Source organism: Ursus arctos, unplaced genomic scaffold, assembly GCF_023065955.2.
Source record: "Ursus arctos isolate Adak ecotype North America unplaced genomic scaffold, UrsArc2.0 scaffold_28, whole genome shotgun sequence".
Classification (NCBI taxonomy): domain Eukaryota; kingdom Metazoa; phylum Chordata; class Mammalia; order Carnivora; family Ursidae; genus Ursus; species Ursus arctos.
The window spans coordinates 36,790,051-36,805,950 of record NW_026622963.1 but is presented as its reverse complement, the minus strand read 5'-3'; the positions used below and the strand labels follow the sequence as shown (position 1 = coordinate 36,805,950).

General features: G+C 54.3%; 1 protein-coding gene across 4 annotated transcripts in view; it reads left to right on the top strand.

Annotated features, from left to right (window-relative positions):
• The window catches only part of IL16 (interleukin 16), a 100,621-nt gene that overhangs the window by 74,251 nt on the left and 10,470 nt on the right, over positions 1 to 15,900 (top strand). For all 4 annotated transcript variants that reach the window (XM_044388449.3, XM_026510579.4, XM_044388450.3 and 1 more), the window contains 6 exons: positions 135 to 354; positions 633 to 750; positions 2,815 to 2,947; positions 7,668 to 7,755; positions 9,966 to 10,447; positions 14,010 to 14,160. In XM_044388449.3, the coding sequence (XP_044244384.1) occupies positions 135 to 354; positions 633 to 750; positions 2,815 to 2,947; positions 7,668 to 7,755; positions 9,966 to 10,447; positions 14,010 to 14,160 (1,192 nt within the window). The remainder of the gene's footprint in view (positions 1 to 134; positions 355 to 632; positions 751 to 2,814; positions 2,948 to 7,667; positions 7,756 to 9,965; positions 10,448 to 14,009; positions 14,161 to 15,900) is intronic.

Genomic DNA, 15,900 nt, shown 5'->3' with positions numbered 1-15,900 from the left:
CGTGGGCACACGGAGAGACGGACACGTGCACGCGCGTGGGCACACGGAGAGACGGACACGTGCACGCGCGTGGGCACACACACAGTTACATGCACAGCGGCTGAGCACTACAGCACCCTATCTCTTCCTTTCAGCAAGCCAAGAAAGGGCTCCTGACCCTCACAGTGCGAACCCGCCTGACGGCGCCCCACTCCCTGAGCAGCCTCCTGTCCCCCCCACTGTGCCGCTCCCTGAGCTCCAGCACCTGCGTGGCCAAGGACAGCAGCAGCTCCTTCGGCTTGGAAAGCCCCGCCGCCCCCGCCAGCACGGCCAAGCCCAACTACAGGGTCATGGTGGAGGTCTCTCTGCAGAAAGGTAAGGTGGCAGCGCTTCCCCCTCCTCCTCGGCCTCTGCCATCCTGCCTGGGCCTCCCACCCCCGAGGGTAAAATAGGACCAAGCAGGGCAGGGCCCAGCCACACAGCCCCGCGCCCCTAGGAGCAGGGCTGGGGTCCCTGCAGCAGCTCACACTCCCCGGGATCCGGGGCGGGCGCTCCCCCTTGGGCACCTGCACTCCCCCCCCCTCCGTGGCAGGAGATGAGGTCCTCTGGAGCTGGGTCACAAGTCTCCGTGCTCTCTCCTGCTCGCCCGGCAGAGGCTGGCGTTGGTCTGGGGATCGGCCTGTGCAGCGTGCCCTATTTCCAGGGCATCTCCGGCATTTTCGTCCACACGCTCTCTCCCGGATCTGTGGCACATTTGGATGGACGGCTCCGGTATGTCCTTATTTCTGTGTCGGAACTCCCTCCCCTTCCCCCAGAAAAACGCTTGATTTGCAGCAGAGGGAAGGAATTCCTTAGAAAGCCAGGAGAGTCATTTGGAGACAGGTGTTTAGAATGACCCAAGAGTGGCTCAGAGCCTTGTTCCTCAGACTGCCGTCCCCGGACCATGGCACTGGAGTCACTCTGGAGTGTGTTAGGTGTGCAGAATCTCGGCTCCTCTCCAGACCTCCTGCGCTGGAATCTGGATCTTAATAACACCCTCAGGGACCCGTGTGCACATGGCAGTTCAAGGGGCATCATCTCAGGGAATTCTGGTCTGAAACGGAAAACATGAAGTGACCACAATTTAATTCTGATTTCACTCAGAGAGCATTTACAGTGACATCCGTAGGCGCTCCGGCGAGGTTTGCCTGTGTACCCTGTGCGGATAAAGAAGCTTGCCAAGCCGATCAGTAGTATTAACTCAGTTTCTTGAGGGCAGAAACAAAATATTTGCAGGCGCTGCAGACATATTTTGCTACAAAGAACTTCTAAGAGGAGCCTTGGATCTCAAATTTCTTTCCAGTGATTTGGGTTCGGTAACATTTATCCCAGTCCCCCTTGTTACTATACGTCCAGCTCACGTCTCCTCTCTCCTACACCTTCTCTCCCTGGGTTTGGGTTTTGCTACATCAGGAGAGTTTTGCCGTATTTTTAAAGGCTTTCTTTCCTACAATTGCAGTGTAGGCAAGGGCAAGCCAAACTCAGCATGGTGTCTTGATGGTGCTTCAAGTTCAAGGTGGATTCGCCGTTGCCACGGGCAGGGCAGCGATGGCTGACTTGCTGAGCTGCTGTCCTGTCAGTCAGGACATAACTACAGAGTCATAGCAGCTGCCAGCCCCAGTCCCTTCAGACGGAGAGTCCTCCCTCCTAGACCTGCAGCGGGGTACGGATTGTTCCGGAAGCCTCTGCTTTCCTTGGCATCTGGTGCTATATGGCCGTGGTCTTCAGTTTTATCACTGAAAATAGTACTTTCTTAGCAGAGGGGGTCCAACTCAGCAGACCTGTAGCAGGAGGCAGCAGACCGCAGTGTGGGGGGCAGTGACATCAGTCCCTGGACACCTGCGTTCGATCCCTGCCATGCTGATGATCAGCCAGTGGTCAGCAAACTGCGGCCCACCACCTGCTTGGGGTTTTTTTTAAATAAAGTTTTATTGAAACACAACCACACTCATTTTGACACATTTTCTGTGGCCGGTGTTTTCATGCGACAACATCGGAGTTGGGTGGTTGTGACAGAGACAGTGTGGCCTCCAAAGCCTAAAACTATTTGGCCTTTTACAGAAAAAGCTTTTTTAACTCTAAGCTAGGTCTTATTGAGATAATTTCACCCTCTGTGCCTCAGTTTCTCCATCTATGAGACAAGGGGGTTGCTTTGCACGTATCCTCTGTGTATAGATGCATCCCTCTTTTCTACCTCACATTTTTTTTCTGGTTACGTAACAGAACAAATCTGAGTTTTCCATAACTCACTTCCTGTCTTACAGCAAGAATGCACTCCATACCTTCTCTCCTTACTTCTTTTTGCAAGGACTTGAGCTGCTCCCCAGCCCAGTTATTTCTTCTTTACCTTTTAGAACACGCGGTGTCCATCTTTCCTCCTAACCATTCTACAGATGGGAATGCTGAGGCCCAAAGAGAGGATGTGATTGGTTAAATCATGGTTAATTGGTTAATCACTTATATTGGTTCACCTACACCCTCAATCTCGATTAGGCATAGTTTAAAGGGGAAAAGGAGGAAGAAAGTTGCAGACAAACTTTTGTTCATGTTGTCCCACCCTGGGTAAGAAACACCCCCCACACACACACACTGTGACCGAGCAGTGAGGGGGTGAGCAGGGCACTGCTTTGATCTGTGCTGCTCTGAGGGTCAGTTGGGTGGCGAAGGAATTCTACTTATTGGTGTAATTTTTAGGTCTCATCGAACAGCCCAGCCAGGAGCGGGACTTCCGGGCAGGGAGCATAAGAATGGCACGTTGGGTAGCTTGCTGACGGCTTCCTGTGTACGCATTCACAGGTGCGGTGACGAGATCGTGGAAATCAATGACTCCCCCGTGCACTGCATGACGCTCAATGAGGTCTATGCCATCCTGAGTCACTGCAGTCCCGGGCCAGTCCCCATCATCGTCAGCCGACATCCAGACCCACAGGTAACATGCCACCGAGGCATCTTCTTCCAGCCAGGCTCGCTCTTTCAGGACTCAGCTTCGAACAAGACATGGATGAAAGCAGGTGATGCTGGTTGGGTTTGGACTTGAATTTCCAAGAACCTATTCCAAGTGTCATAACACGGGTCTACAGCAGGGGTCCACCGGCAAACTCCTAGACACCAGAGGCAAATGGCTTGAGCTTAGGGGAGCTCTTGCTGCTGGGCTACAAGGTCAAGGTCAGGAAAATATAGAATATAGGAAAATATAGCATCCGTGCTAGAGAAGAAGATCAGTCAATTCACCCGTGCGTCTAGTGGGGACCTACTATGTGACTGTCCATCCCTGAGCAGGCAGAGCTGAGCAAGTCCTAGCACACGGTCCTGCCCTCCGGAAGCTCACGGTCTTGCTAGAGACACTGACGTAGAAATAATTGCAATATGGAGTCTAAGTATTCTGGAAATAGAGGGATACAGAAAGGAAGGTTGGATAAAGCAAGAAATACCAGAAGTTAGTTCGTCCCAGGCAAAGAGTTTGAGGAAGGTCAATCCATGAAGTGGGGTCATAAACTTCATTTGTAGAGTCACAAAGGGACCTGTCATGGAAGGAGAGTGGTGGGTGCTTGTGAGGCTGGGATGTGGGTCCTGGGAGGAGAGGCCAAGGATCCAGGTCGGCGTGGCATTGGAGCGACACTATAGCAGGCTTCCCGCGGGGTGCTCAGGAGTTCACATTGTGTCCGGTGGGGGTGAGGAGCTAGGAGAGGACTGTGGCTGTAGATGGAATATGCTCGGATTTTATTTTTTAACCATTGTTGGTGCCGTGGAGGACAGGGTGGAGGACGGGGTGGAGAATGGGGTGGAGGACAGGGTGGAGGACTGGGGGGGGTGGGTGCAGCCTGGAGTCTGGAAGAGGAAGGAGACAGATGGTGAGGGCCTGAACTACACAGCAGATGTGAGATGAGGATGGAGGAGAAGGGGGCACGGGAACATTTGGGAAGAATTGGTCATATTGTTGGCTGATGAGCCTGGGGCGTGGGGGGTCTAGGATGATGGGTGTTTTCGGGTCGGAAGACTGAGCGATGACAACAGCACCGGCAGTATAGGGAAAAGAAGGAAGGGGGGGCTTGGGAGGGAAGAAATGGTCTCATGTGGGGCGTAAAGATTGAGGTGATTGTGGGGTGCCCAGTAGGTGGTTAGATTCAGGGCTGATAATGGCTGGTGCGTGGGGTTGAGTTCGGAGTGAGCCTGGGGAGCTGCGGCCGTGGGCATCGGTGAGGTTCCTTTGGGGAACGTGGTGATACTCGCCATCACTATTTATGGACTCTTTGTATGTGCCAAGCATATTTGCAGAAAGATGGGACATACACAATTGCGTTTAGTTGTTGAAAACCCCTCCGAGGTCAGTGTGGTTCTCCCTTCCATGTCACAGAGGAAGAAACCAAGGCTTAGAAGGGAAAGAGCAGCTCGCCTCACGGCGGAGCTCCTACGTGAAGAAGCTAGGCTCTAAAGCCGATGCTCTCAGCCAACAGACTCCAGACTCCCCGCGGAAGCAGGACAGAGGTGGAGTTCCGGTCAGATCCGGATGTACCTTGCGCGGTGGGGTTCAGACCCAGCTGTGTTCCGCTGGGGAGCCCTGGGGTTGAGCACTCTAGGCAAAGCAAACTTCCTATGAAGGCAAGCAAGTAATTCATCTAAACCTCTGGAGAGAGAAGAAGAGAAAGCAGCCTTGGTGTCTCTTGCTGTGCTGGGGCACCGTGGGGAGAGGGCAGTGGAGTAGGAGTCGGGTGGGGGACCAAGGCTGGGACCCTGGCCTTGTGGCACTTGGTTCTGGCTGGAGGGGTGGGGCGCACACACAGAGAGGCCATGAGGGGTGAGGGCCATGGGGGCGAGGGAGTCAGGGTCCCGGTGGCCCAGAAAAAAGAGCCAGGTCTTGAAAGGACAGCCAGGGTGTGGGGCACGGGCCCTGCAGGCAGGGGAGTCCAGTGCGCACGCGCCGCAGGATGCCTGGTCCTGTCCAGCTCTGCTCCTCACTCTCTGTGACCCCTGGGACATCCATCTAACCTCTCAGAGCCTCTCGTTCCTCAGCCCTGGAGCAGGGGCATGGTCTTGACCCGGCAGAACTGCTGTGGATACCAGCTCCCTGAACTGAGAGTTGACCGTTTGTTAGATATCATGCCCAGCACTTTAAATGATTTATTATTATTGTGGTAAAATATATCCAACATAAATTCACCGTCTTCACCGTTTTAAGCATATAGTTCGCGTGAAGGACGGTCCCCTCCTTGGGCACCAGCACCGCCATCCATCTCCAGATCTCTTTTCCTCTTGTAAGGCTGAAACTCCATGTCCACTGAACAGCTTGCCGTTCCCCCTGCCTCCAGCCGCTGGAAACCAGCATCCTACTTTCTGTCTCTGTGCTCCAACCTTACGTACTTCATACAAGTGGAATCATATGGTACTTGTCCTTCTGTGACTGAATTATTTCACTCAGCAAAATGTCTTCAAGTTTCATCCACGTGGTAGCAGGTGTCAGCCTTTCCTTCCTCGTTACGGTGCCATGATGCTCCATGGTGTGTATGTACCACAGTTTGCTTCTCCACTCACCTGTCAGTGGTCACTCGGGCTGCTTCACCTCGTGGCTATTGTGAATGATGCTGTTCGAACACAGGTGTGCACATATCTACTTGCGTCCCTGCTTGCCATCGTCCTTGGGTCTGTGTCCAGAAGTGAAATGGCTGGACCACATGATAATTCCATTTTTAATTTTTTGAGGAACTGCCATACTGTGTTCCACAGCAGCGGCACTCACATCCTTATCAACACGTGTTGTTTCCTGTTTTTTCATAGCAGTCATGTTATGGGTGTGAGGCGGTACCTCATTGTGGTTTTGATTTGCGTTTCCCCAACGATGAGTTATGATATCGGACACTTTTTCATGTACTCACCAGCCATTTGTACATTTTTAGAGAAATGTCTATTTGAGTCCTTTGCCCATTTTTTTAATCGGGCTGTTTTGTTTTTGTTGTTATTGTTGTTCAATTGTAGGGGTTCTTTATATATTCTAGAGCATAATCCTTTATAAGATATATGAATATTTTCTTCCATTGCATGAGTTGCCTTTCACTTGGTTGATTGTGTCCTTCGATGCACAGATCTTAAGTTTGATGTAGTCAAATTTATCTATTTTTATTGTTGTTGCCTTTACTTTTGGTGTCAAATGGTTTATTTTTTAAAAACCCTCTGACCTCACTGGGAAATAGGTTCTATTATTGTTATTTTACAGAAGAAGAAATTGAGGCTCGGGGGGTTAAGTAACTTTCCAAGAGTACACAACTAGAAAGGAGAGGAACTAGGACTTGAACACAAGTCTGTTTGGCTCCAAGAGTCTTACTCTTAACTATTACTCTAAGGTGATTAGTGACCTGTGACAGTAAAATGGTGATGGTGATGATGACAATGGTGATGATGATACAATGACAATGATGATGGCAATAATGGTGATGGTGATGATAATGACAATAATGAGGACAATGATGACGACGATGATGATGATGATTTTGATGGTGCTGATGGTAATGATGATGGTGATGATGGTGATGATGACAATGATGGTGATGGTGGTGATGGTGATAATGGTGATGATGGTGATGATGACGTTGATGGTGATGATGGGAATGACGATGGGGATGGTGATGATGGTGATAATGATGACAGTGATGGTGATGACGGTGATGATGGTGATGATGACGATGACGGTGATGGTGATGGTGGTGATGGTGATAATGGTGATGATGGTGATGACGACGATGATGGTGATGGTGATGATGGTGATGATGACGACAATAATGATGACATGACAACAATGATGACAATGATGACGATGATGATTGTGATTGTGGTGATGGTGATGATGACCATGACAAAGATGATGATGATAATGATGATGATGAGGGTGATGATGATGATGACGGTGATGGTGATGGTGGTGATGGTGATAATGGTGATGGTGATGACGACGATGATGGTGATGGTGATGATGGTGATGATGACGACAATAATGATGACATGACAACAATGATGATGATGACGACGATGATTGTGATGGTGATGATGATGACAATGACAAAGATGATGATGATATGATGAGGGTGATGATGATGATGACGGTGATGGTGATGGTGATAATGGTGATGATGGTGATGATGACGATGATGGTGATGGTGATGATGGTGATGATGACGACAATAATGATGACATGACAACAATGATGACAATGATGACGATGATGATTGTGATGGTGGTGATGGTGATGATGATGATGACAAAGATGATGATGATGATAATGAAGATGATGAGGGTGATGATGATGATGTCATGGCAGCATTGCCAAGAACGGGATACTCCCAGAGGTAAACTGTCGAGTGGTAACCTTGCCTGGGGTTTCTCAGCAAGCAGTGGAGAGAAGGTTGGACTGTTGAGAGAGGCCACCTCACAAACCCCTTTAATGACAGACTTTGGACTTCACCAACAAGATACTAGGGAACCACTGATGCTCTGGAATCAATAGGGTGTTTCCAGAAGTGGGATTTGTCAGCTGTTTGCAGAGTGGGTTGGAAGGACAGACCCTGGAATCCAGGCGCCCCACCTGAGAGCTGGTACAGGACTCGGAGCATGATGCAGACATGTCTGCTGTTTTACTTGAGTGGGTGACTCATATTTCCTAGGTCTCTGAATTGCAACTCAAAGAAGCTGTGGCCCAGACTGTGGAGAACGTCAAGTTTGGGAAGGAGAGGCATCAGTGGAGTCTGGAAGGTAAGGGAGACAGTGAGCTCTGACTTGGATATCTTTGCCTTCTTAGACAGCTTAGGGTCTAGCCATTGACTCGCCTTCTCCCTCAGGGACGTCACAGTGATCACGGGCAAGCATGACACGTGCACGAAGGCTGAAAGCTAGCAGCCCACCAGCGAAGCTCGGCTCACATTTTTGCTTTGTGTGGGAGGCACAGGATGATAGAAGCATCTGAACTTGAATTTTTTTTGACAGGCAGGCACTCTCCCAGCCCCTGGAGTCCCCACTGTGCCCTCTGAGACCAGGTTGCCGTCTGCACAGGTGGCCCTGTACGCATTTGAGGTTTCAACCCCAAATTAATAATAACAGACTCTTTAGAGCTAATATCTAATAATATCATATCTAACTTTTATTAAGGTCTTCTAATGTCAGACACCTGGGCTAATTCATGCATTATTTTAGCAGATATTCACATATGATTCTTATGCACATTTCTTTTTTTAAATTTATTTATTCATTTTAGAGAGGGGAAGGGGCAGAGGGGGAGGGAAAGGAACAAGCAGACGCCTCACTGAGCTCAGATCCCTGTACAGGGCCGTTCTCAAGACCCTGAGACCATGACCTGAGCCAAAATCAAGAGTTGGATGCTCAACCCACTGAGCCACCCGGGTGCCCCTTTATGCACATTTCTAAGGAAAAGATGGGTCCCCGAGAGGCTCTCTTACCCACAATCACTCTGTGTAGTGCCCAGAGCATCTGGACGGGAACAGGGTTAGCGGACTCCAGCGCCTGGGCTCTAAGCGCTTGGCGCTCGGCCGCTGGGCATCGGCCACGTCATCACAGAGCGTATGATAGAACAATATGCAAATATTGACAAGGAGGCTACACTGTCTGCAAATGTTCAGAGAAAGGGATGGTCTCGACATTTTACTCCAACCACGTTCTACCATCTCTACCCACTCCACACGCGTTTATGCTCAGGAAAATGCAACAGAGGGACTCACAAATATTTCGACAGTGGTTATGTCCAGCTGATAGGACTGCAGGTGAACTTTCACTTTCATTTCTTCCTTTTTGTGGCTGAGTTTTTTCCTAATGAGGGTGCATTGTTTTATGGCCAGGATAAAGCAAAAGAATTTTTTTTTTTTAAGAGGATTTGAACTGTGAGCTTGGCTGCCCTTGGTTTTCTCCTAAGGTTTAGGATTCTCTTCCATGGGGCTCTCCTTGCTCTCCGGGCCTTCCAGAACGAGCTGGAATTTGAGCAAGAGGCTGGGCCTCAGCCTCCTCCCACTCCTGTGAGCACTGATTCTAGGAAAGGAACACCTGGAACAGTTTGCCGCTAGAGGAAAAGGGCCTCTTAGGGTTGTGTGGGTGGCTCCTGGTGCTGAGAATGGGTGTGTTGGGGGGATGACCCAGGAAGAAAGGCTGGATGAGAGGGAAGAGAAAGGGGCCTCTGCCTAAGAAACTGTGGTTTGGGGTCTTGATTCATCCCCAGCTGATAGCCTCTTGGTACAAGGCTCTGCACACATTCACAGGTGTTTTCTCTTTTTCATACTGAGCCCCAAAACCAGCCCAGTGGCCCTGGAATTATTATCCCCATTTTACAGATGAGAAAATGGGGTGTTGTTGGCTGGGTTCCGTCGGAAGTCAGCTCTGAGATGGTGTTTGGCAGGATGTTACCTTGGAAGAGTCCCAGGAATCGGAGCCTGTGGAGGGGAGGAGAGCAGAGGGGGGGTAGAGGGAGAGGAGAGCTGACGCACAGCTCCAGCCAGCCCCCCGAGTTCGGCAGCTAAGCGACACGTTAGAACTGTCTGGTTGGCAGGAACGGCCCCTCCTTTATAGCCCATCTCCATCAGTCATTGGAAACAAGCTGCCCCTTGGGTGAGGCAGGTCCCTGGAGGCAGTCCCTGGAGAGGCTGACAGTGGCAAGCACCTGCCACGAGGGCTCCCCACGGGTGGGACAGCAAGCCCTTCCTCGATGGGCAAGTTGGGGTTGTATCTCCATCTCCATCACATGGACACTCAGAAAGGTTGAGTGACTTTCCCAAATGAAAGTCGTACAGCTCGCCCGGAGCCAAACCCAAGACTGCTGGGCTCCAAATCCAAAGGGACCTCAGACGAGCAGCAGACAGCCTGGGGGTGCGGGGTGCAGCCTGGAGCCGTCGGGAGCACGACGGCCAAGGGTCTGTGTGCCTTCCAAGCTCAGGTGTGGGGGGTCCCCTGTGTTTCCACAGCAGGCGTCAAAAGGCTGGAGAGTAGCTGGCATGGGCGGCCGACCTTGGAGAAGGAGAGAGAGAAGAACTCAGCACCCCCACATCGCAGGGCCCAGAAGATCATGGTCCGTTCCAGCAGCGACAGCAGCTACATGTCCGGCTCCCCCGGGGGGAGTCCCATTAGCGGCTGCGAGCAGCAGCCTTCGGACCTGGAAGTCCTCTCCCACAGCCCCAGCCTGTCCCTGGGGAAGGAGCCAGGGGAGCTTCCCCCGGCTCCTTCCAGGCCGCCCCAGGAGAGCCCACCCCTCCCTGGGACGCAGGACAGCCACCCGCCCCTGAAACTGAAGAAATCCTTCGAGATTTTGGTGAGAAAGCCCACGACCTCCAAGCCCAAGCCTCCACCCAGAAAATACTTTAAAAGTGACAGTGACCCTCAGAAGAGTCTGGACGAGAGAGAGGACTCCCTATGCCCTTCTGGGCACACCTTGGCCACGTGTGGCCAGGTAAGAGAGGTGTCTGACCGGTTGAATGTTCTCCTGAGCTCCAGAGCCGGGAATCGTGGTCTTGTTCAGGTTTGCGCTTGGTCGTGTGCACGGCTGTTCAGCTCGAGCCCCAGCGTCGGCCGTGGGGAAGGACGGCGTCTCCCGCTCTGTCCGTCAGAGAGAAGAGGCCCGCTCGAGCTCAGGGCTGACCGTGCAAAGATTGGAAGCTTGGCAGAAAACTGAAAGCCCCATTCCCGTGGAGTGCCTTCTGGGCTCCCTTCTAAAATACAGTGGGGTTTACGGCTGCTTTCGCGGGGGTCACCTTTCAGGCTCGCCCTGAGGGAGCCCCAGCAGAGCCCCCGGAAGGTCATTCGGTGAGGGGCGGGCAGAGCGGCTTCCCCAAGGAGCTGGTTACCCGCTTCCAGAAGTGAGTTAGTCCATGGGCGGGTGAGACCCTGGCCCCTGTGTCTTGCCCAGCTGCCGCTTCCTTCCAGGTGGAGCTTGGGGGGGGATCCCAAGTTCTCGGAGCCTCAGTGTCCCCTCCCGTTCCCTGGGCTGTGTGGGGGCTCCCTGCACGTTCCGTGGAACCATCTAGGCCGATGCACAGTCGGATCTCAGGTGCACGTGGGTTCATGGCTGCGATTGTTCCCCCAGCACATCCGTGAACGACCTCAGCTTCCGCCCCGGCAGCCCTGTGCCAGCCCCGTAGAGGAAGGCCCACCGACGGCCAGGTGGCTGCTGCAGCTTGGGCATTCTTACGCCCAGGCTGTGTGCTGAGCGCTCACTGCCCCAGTTTGGCCCTATCCCCCCTCCCCTCCCCGGGGGCAGGGGCCCAGTCATGAAAAGGGTGGGCCGAGCCCAAGCTCCCTCTGCCAGCAGCTCGACCACCAGGCTACGCTGCCTTTCGCACCCCGGACCCCAGCAGCTGCTGTGGCTACGCAGGTGGCAGTGGGGCCCTTGGGACATTCCCCTAACCACCAGTCATCGGGTTGACCAAGCAGGAGGGGAGGAAGGCCAGAGTGGTGGTGGTGGGGGGGAAGGCTCTGTGCAGGAGGGAGAAAGTGACCCGAGGAGGAAGCGGAAGGAAGGCCAAAAGGGAAGCAGGTCCTGCAGAGAGCAGCAGATGTGGCTGCTTAGCCGGGCCTGACGGGCTTGTGGAGGTGGGTCCCTTCCCCCGCCCCCTGCTTTAAGCAGATGTCACATTTTCCTCTGGGTCCGGAGGAGCAAGTGAGGAACAGGTGGGTGGAGAAGCCAGACTTTTCACTTTGCTCCTAGAGACTCAGGAAAGGAGGAGTGGCTTTGCCAGGGGAGGTCTCTCTGGGGCTTCCTGGCGATGCCCTGGCCATAGATGGCGGCGGGTGTCCCTAGGCGAGCTGGCTGGAGGGAGAAGCAGGGTTTCTACAGGAAGTGCAGGCAGGGGCTTCAGCATGGACACTTTCTCTGGGCAGCCTTCCCTGGGCTGGGGTCCGCTGTCCGCCCCCGCCCCCCACTGCTGCCAGCAGCTGTCCTTCTCTGTCCCTCCGCACGGTCCCATGTGGCCAGCAGGCCCCTCTCAGCAGCACAAGCCACATGACCTACTTCTACCGGGAGTGGGAGTCGCAGAGAAAGGACAACACCAGGAAGCAAGGCTGGATCTCAGTCCTCAAGTCTCCTGGACCATTTCTGGAGGTTTCTCACGCGATATGTCTCTCCTTGGCCCCGTCCCTCCCTCTGCCTCCTCCTTCTGTCCCAGCCCCCCCTGCAGCCTTTTCTCTCCAGGACAGCCCCAAATCTTTCCCATCCTGTAACTCATGGGGACTTCACTTCCACAACCAAAATGACCCTCGGGATAGGTCCTTCAACAAAAGACCAATTCTCTCCCTCCTAGGAAATCAGCTCAGACCATCACTTGGGCTGAAAACCCACGGTCTGCCCTGTAAGCCCACGTGTCTGTCTTTTCTCCTTTCCCCCCTTTCTCCCTCACTCACCGAGCACTGTGCTGGGGAGGGAGCTCAAAGATGCTTTCAGAAAAATTCGAGTAAACTTGAATTTATTTCAGGGCTAATTAAGAGGAAAAAAAAAACCCTCCCACAAAGAGGGTGTAATATCAGATGTGTTAGCGAAACTTTGTTGTTTTGTTAACATTCGTGTCTGTTCCAAGAGGCAGAGTTGTTTTGACTACTGTGGTTGGTACCAGAGTGTCAGCCTGAAAGAGTGTCAGTGGTTCACGGGTGTAGACAAATGTCACCTTCCGGAGCTCCCAAATGAGCAAAGTCGAATTCTAGCCACATGTCATTTTTCCTGTGTGATGAGGGACCCAGATGCCACCGACCTAGTATTTTAAGCTTCTAATGCCATGGCCCAGCCTCGCTCCTTCAAAGGACTAGTTCAAGGAGCTCAGTGATTCCTGGGTTGCTTGGTCCCCCTGTATTTCCAAACGCTGTCCCTGAGCTCAGGTCTCCCACGGGGCCCCTGAGTGGGGGCCAAGGCTCTGGAACACATTTCCACTTCTGTAGTCTCTGTCAGAGAACGTTCAGTGCCTGCGCAGATGCTCGTCTCAGGCCACAGACGTCTGCCATCTCTGTTTCAGTCCCAAACGAGGCATTTATTCCCCCTTCTTTCCTTCCTCTCGGGAGGGAGGGAGCCTGCAGCCTCATCACACAGCTGCCCGTCATTCTACCTACCCCGGAATGAAAGAACACGGAGGCCCCCTCGGCGTTGGCCAGCATTGCTCCTGCCCACGAGTGGACGTGGAGGCGTCCCTGTGATGACACTTCTCCTTCTCCTTCTTCTCGTCTGGGCTGGCATCACGCGTGTCCCTCTCACTGTGCCCTGCTCTCTGGAGCGCTCCTTTTCTGCGTCTCTCCCTGGGAAAGTCTTACTCTTTGCTCAAGAATCAGACAGAACGCATTTCTCTAGGAAGCCTCATCCACCTGTCTGCTTCCTCGGGGCCCCGGCGGCACCTCGTTGGTGCTGGGGGAATGCAAACTCCAGGCCAGCAGGAGCCGGGGGCTCGGGGGCTGGTCTGGCTTGTCCGAGGCTGTGTAATGAAAGAGGCTGAGACCGCATCCCAGGTTCTGTGGGGAGAACACGCCTGCCAGAGACTGACCAGGCCACGGCAGGTGCGGCAGAGGGCAGCCGTGGCACAGGTGCCGAGGGCCTGGCATCCTCGCGGCGTGCTTGCGACACAGCCGTGATGGAGAGCCGTGCAGGAAGTGATGACACACATCTGGCTCCGAGTGTCCTAACCTTACGTTCCGAAGACCAGGGGCCTGCTGTTCCCGCCATCCCGGGGCAGGGTTTCACCTGGCGGCAGCCGCCCTCCACACCCCAAGCTTCTTGTCCCTGTCACACGGGGCCCAGGGACTTGACGCTCGGCAAAGAAGAGGTGTGTGCAGCACACGGGCTGCCTGGAAGCCCCGGGTGCCCTGGGCCTCCAGTGAGCGTGCAGCACCGGGGAGGAAGGGGCCCCGTGTGCAGGGCTGCCGGGGAGCCGGTCACGGGAGCAGCCGGGCGTGGGCTCTCCAGTGCCAGCCGTGGGCGCCTGCCTCTCACGGCTGAGGCCACCATTTTCACGTGGTCTCACTTCCTGTTTACACCACAGGAAGCCAGAGAGCGGCTGCCACCGCCACCGCCGCAGGAAGACACAGCGGGGAGAGCCCCCCGCACCCTCGCCTGCTGCCCAAGCCCTGCGGCAGGCCCGCCGACGGCGCCCTCCTCGGAGACCGAGCCTGGGAGGAGAGGAGGCAGCCCAGGTAGGCTTTCAGCTTGGGCTTCCTGAAGGAAGGAAGGACCTTCTGGGTTTCGGTCCGGGAACAAGGTGAGGATGTGGGTTTGCTCTGGGGATGGAGGGTTGTGCCCGACGTGGCAGCTGGATGCACATTGGTGAGCAGGCAGGAGCCCCGAGGTGCCCGGGGGGCAGGATGGTGGGGGCCGCTGCCGGGCTGGGAACCCCGTGGTCGGACCGGCGATGCTGTGGAGGGGCTCGGTCCAGACAGTCGGCAGGAGGACGGAGGGGGCGGCACTCCAGCATGCGGTGCCCCTCGTGTCCCAGGCTGGGGATGAGGCATTGCATTCGCTGGCGGGCGACGCGTCCGTGAGGGAGGACGTGCTCCCGAGCACCCCCCATGGGCCGAGACATGAATATGTGTAGGATTTAGGGTCAGGGCAGAGGACTTGGGGTCAGGGAGACCCACGTAGGACACTTGGTTCTGCCCCACCGGGCGACCTTCTTTGCTTTTCTGAGCCTCCATCACTCATCAGCGAGGTGTGGAAAATCACATGTCTCCCCAACATGTATCGAAACCTGGCTTCCTGAGGCTCTGTGCTAAGTGCTGGAGAGAGGGAGGGACAGAGGGACCTAGAGAGGAGGCAAACCGGCTCAGGCCTTGGGAGCTCCCAGTAGTGGCTACAAACCATATGCCTGTTCGAGAAATGCTCCGTGAAAAGCCCATGAGTGGCTCCCAGAGGGTTGGGGGGGGCGTTATGGGTGGAAACATCTGACCCATCTTGCCCCGAGCAGGTGCCCCACTGCGGCGGGCTCCCCTCCTCCACTCTCCTTTCCCTTAGTCACCCCAATTGAGGAACACAGTGGAGAATACCACAGTGCTGTGCTCTGCTCGCAAGAGCACCTAACCCCCGTGTGCAAAGGCCTTGCCGGCGGAACCTCCGACTACGGAGCTTTAGATCGGCCCCTTGCAATGGAGCGGTGGATAAATGCAGAACCGGGCTGAGAGGCCTGGGGCCCCTGGAAAAGCCCCGGGGTCCGTAATAACCATACAGCTTTTCCGGATTGTGCAGACAATCTCCGATACGTTGGAGGCTTAACGCTGTCACGGTTTGCATCCCTGGAGGCCCCGCACCGAGACAGGGGACGGCAGGGGTCAGTCCTCCTCATGCTGGGCTGCTTTCGGGTGTTAAGCATCCCCCAGAGCACAAATCCAGAGTGGCGTACTCTTCACCAGGGCAAGATCAGACCTGGGGGCCCCAGGAGGGTCACGCGTCCACTTGGCGTCTGTGTTGAGTGGGGCTCGGGGGCCGGCCTCCCTCTGTCCCTGGGTAAGAGAGTCTCCCCACTTTTCCAGAGGAGACGCACAGATATGTAAGGTGCTGAGCAGTGAGGGGGGGTTAAGAACCGAGGTGAGCTGGGGCGCGCCCCATCTGAAGGCATGCACGTTCACAGTGCCGCTTAATGAGATGGTGGGTCCAAAGCAAATATGGCCACCAATCTGGGACCTTTGGCTTACAAGTTTTAGAAGGTAAGAAAATGGCTTTGGCTTTTAAATTGGCAATGACTTACGGGCGTTGCTTTAGTGCAGCGGAAAGGACACTTAGAGTCAGGAGACGTGGGTCTCACCCTGGCTGTGCCAACAGGTGATCCCTTGCCCGTGTGAATGTTGGATTTCTCAGTTGTGAAATGCCAGAGATTGGCCCAGATTCTCTGCAGACCCTTCCAGCTCTAAAATGCGGAGAAGCTAACTCTGGTTCTGCTGTGC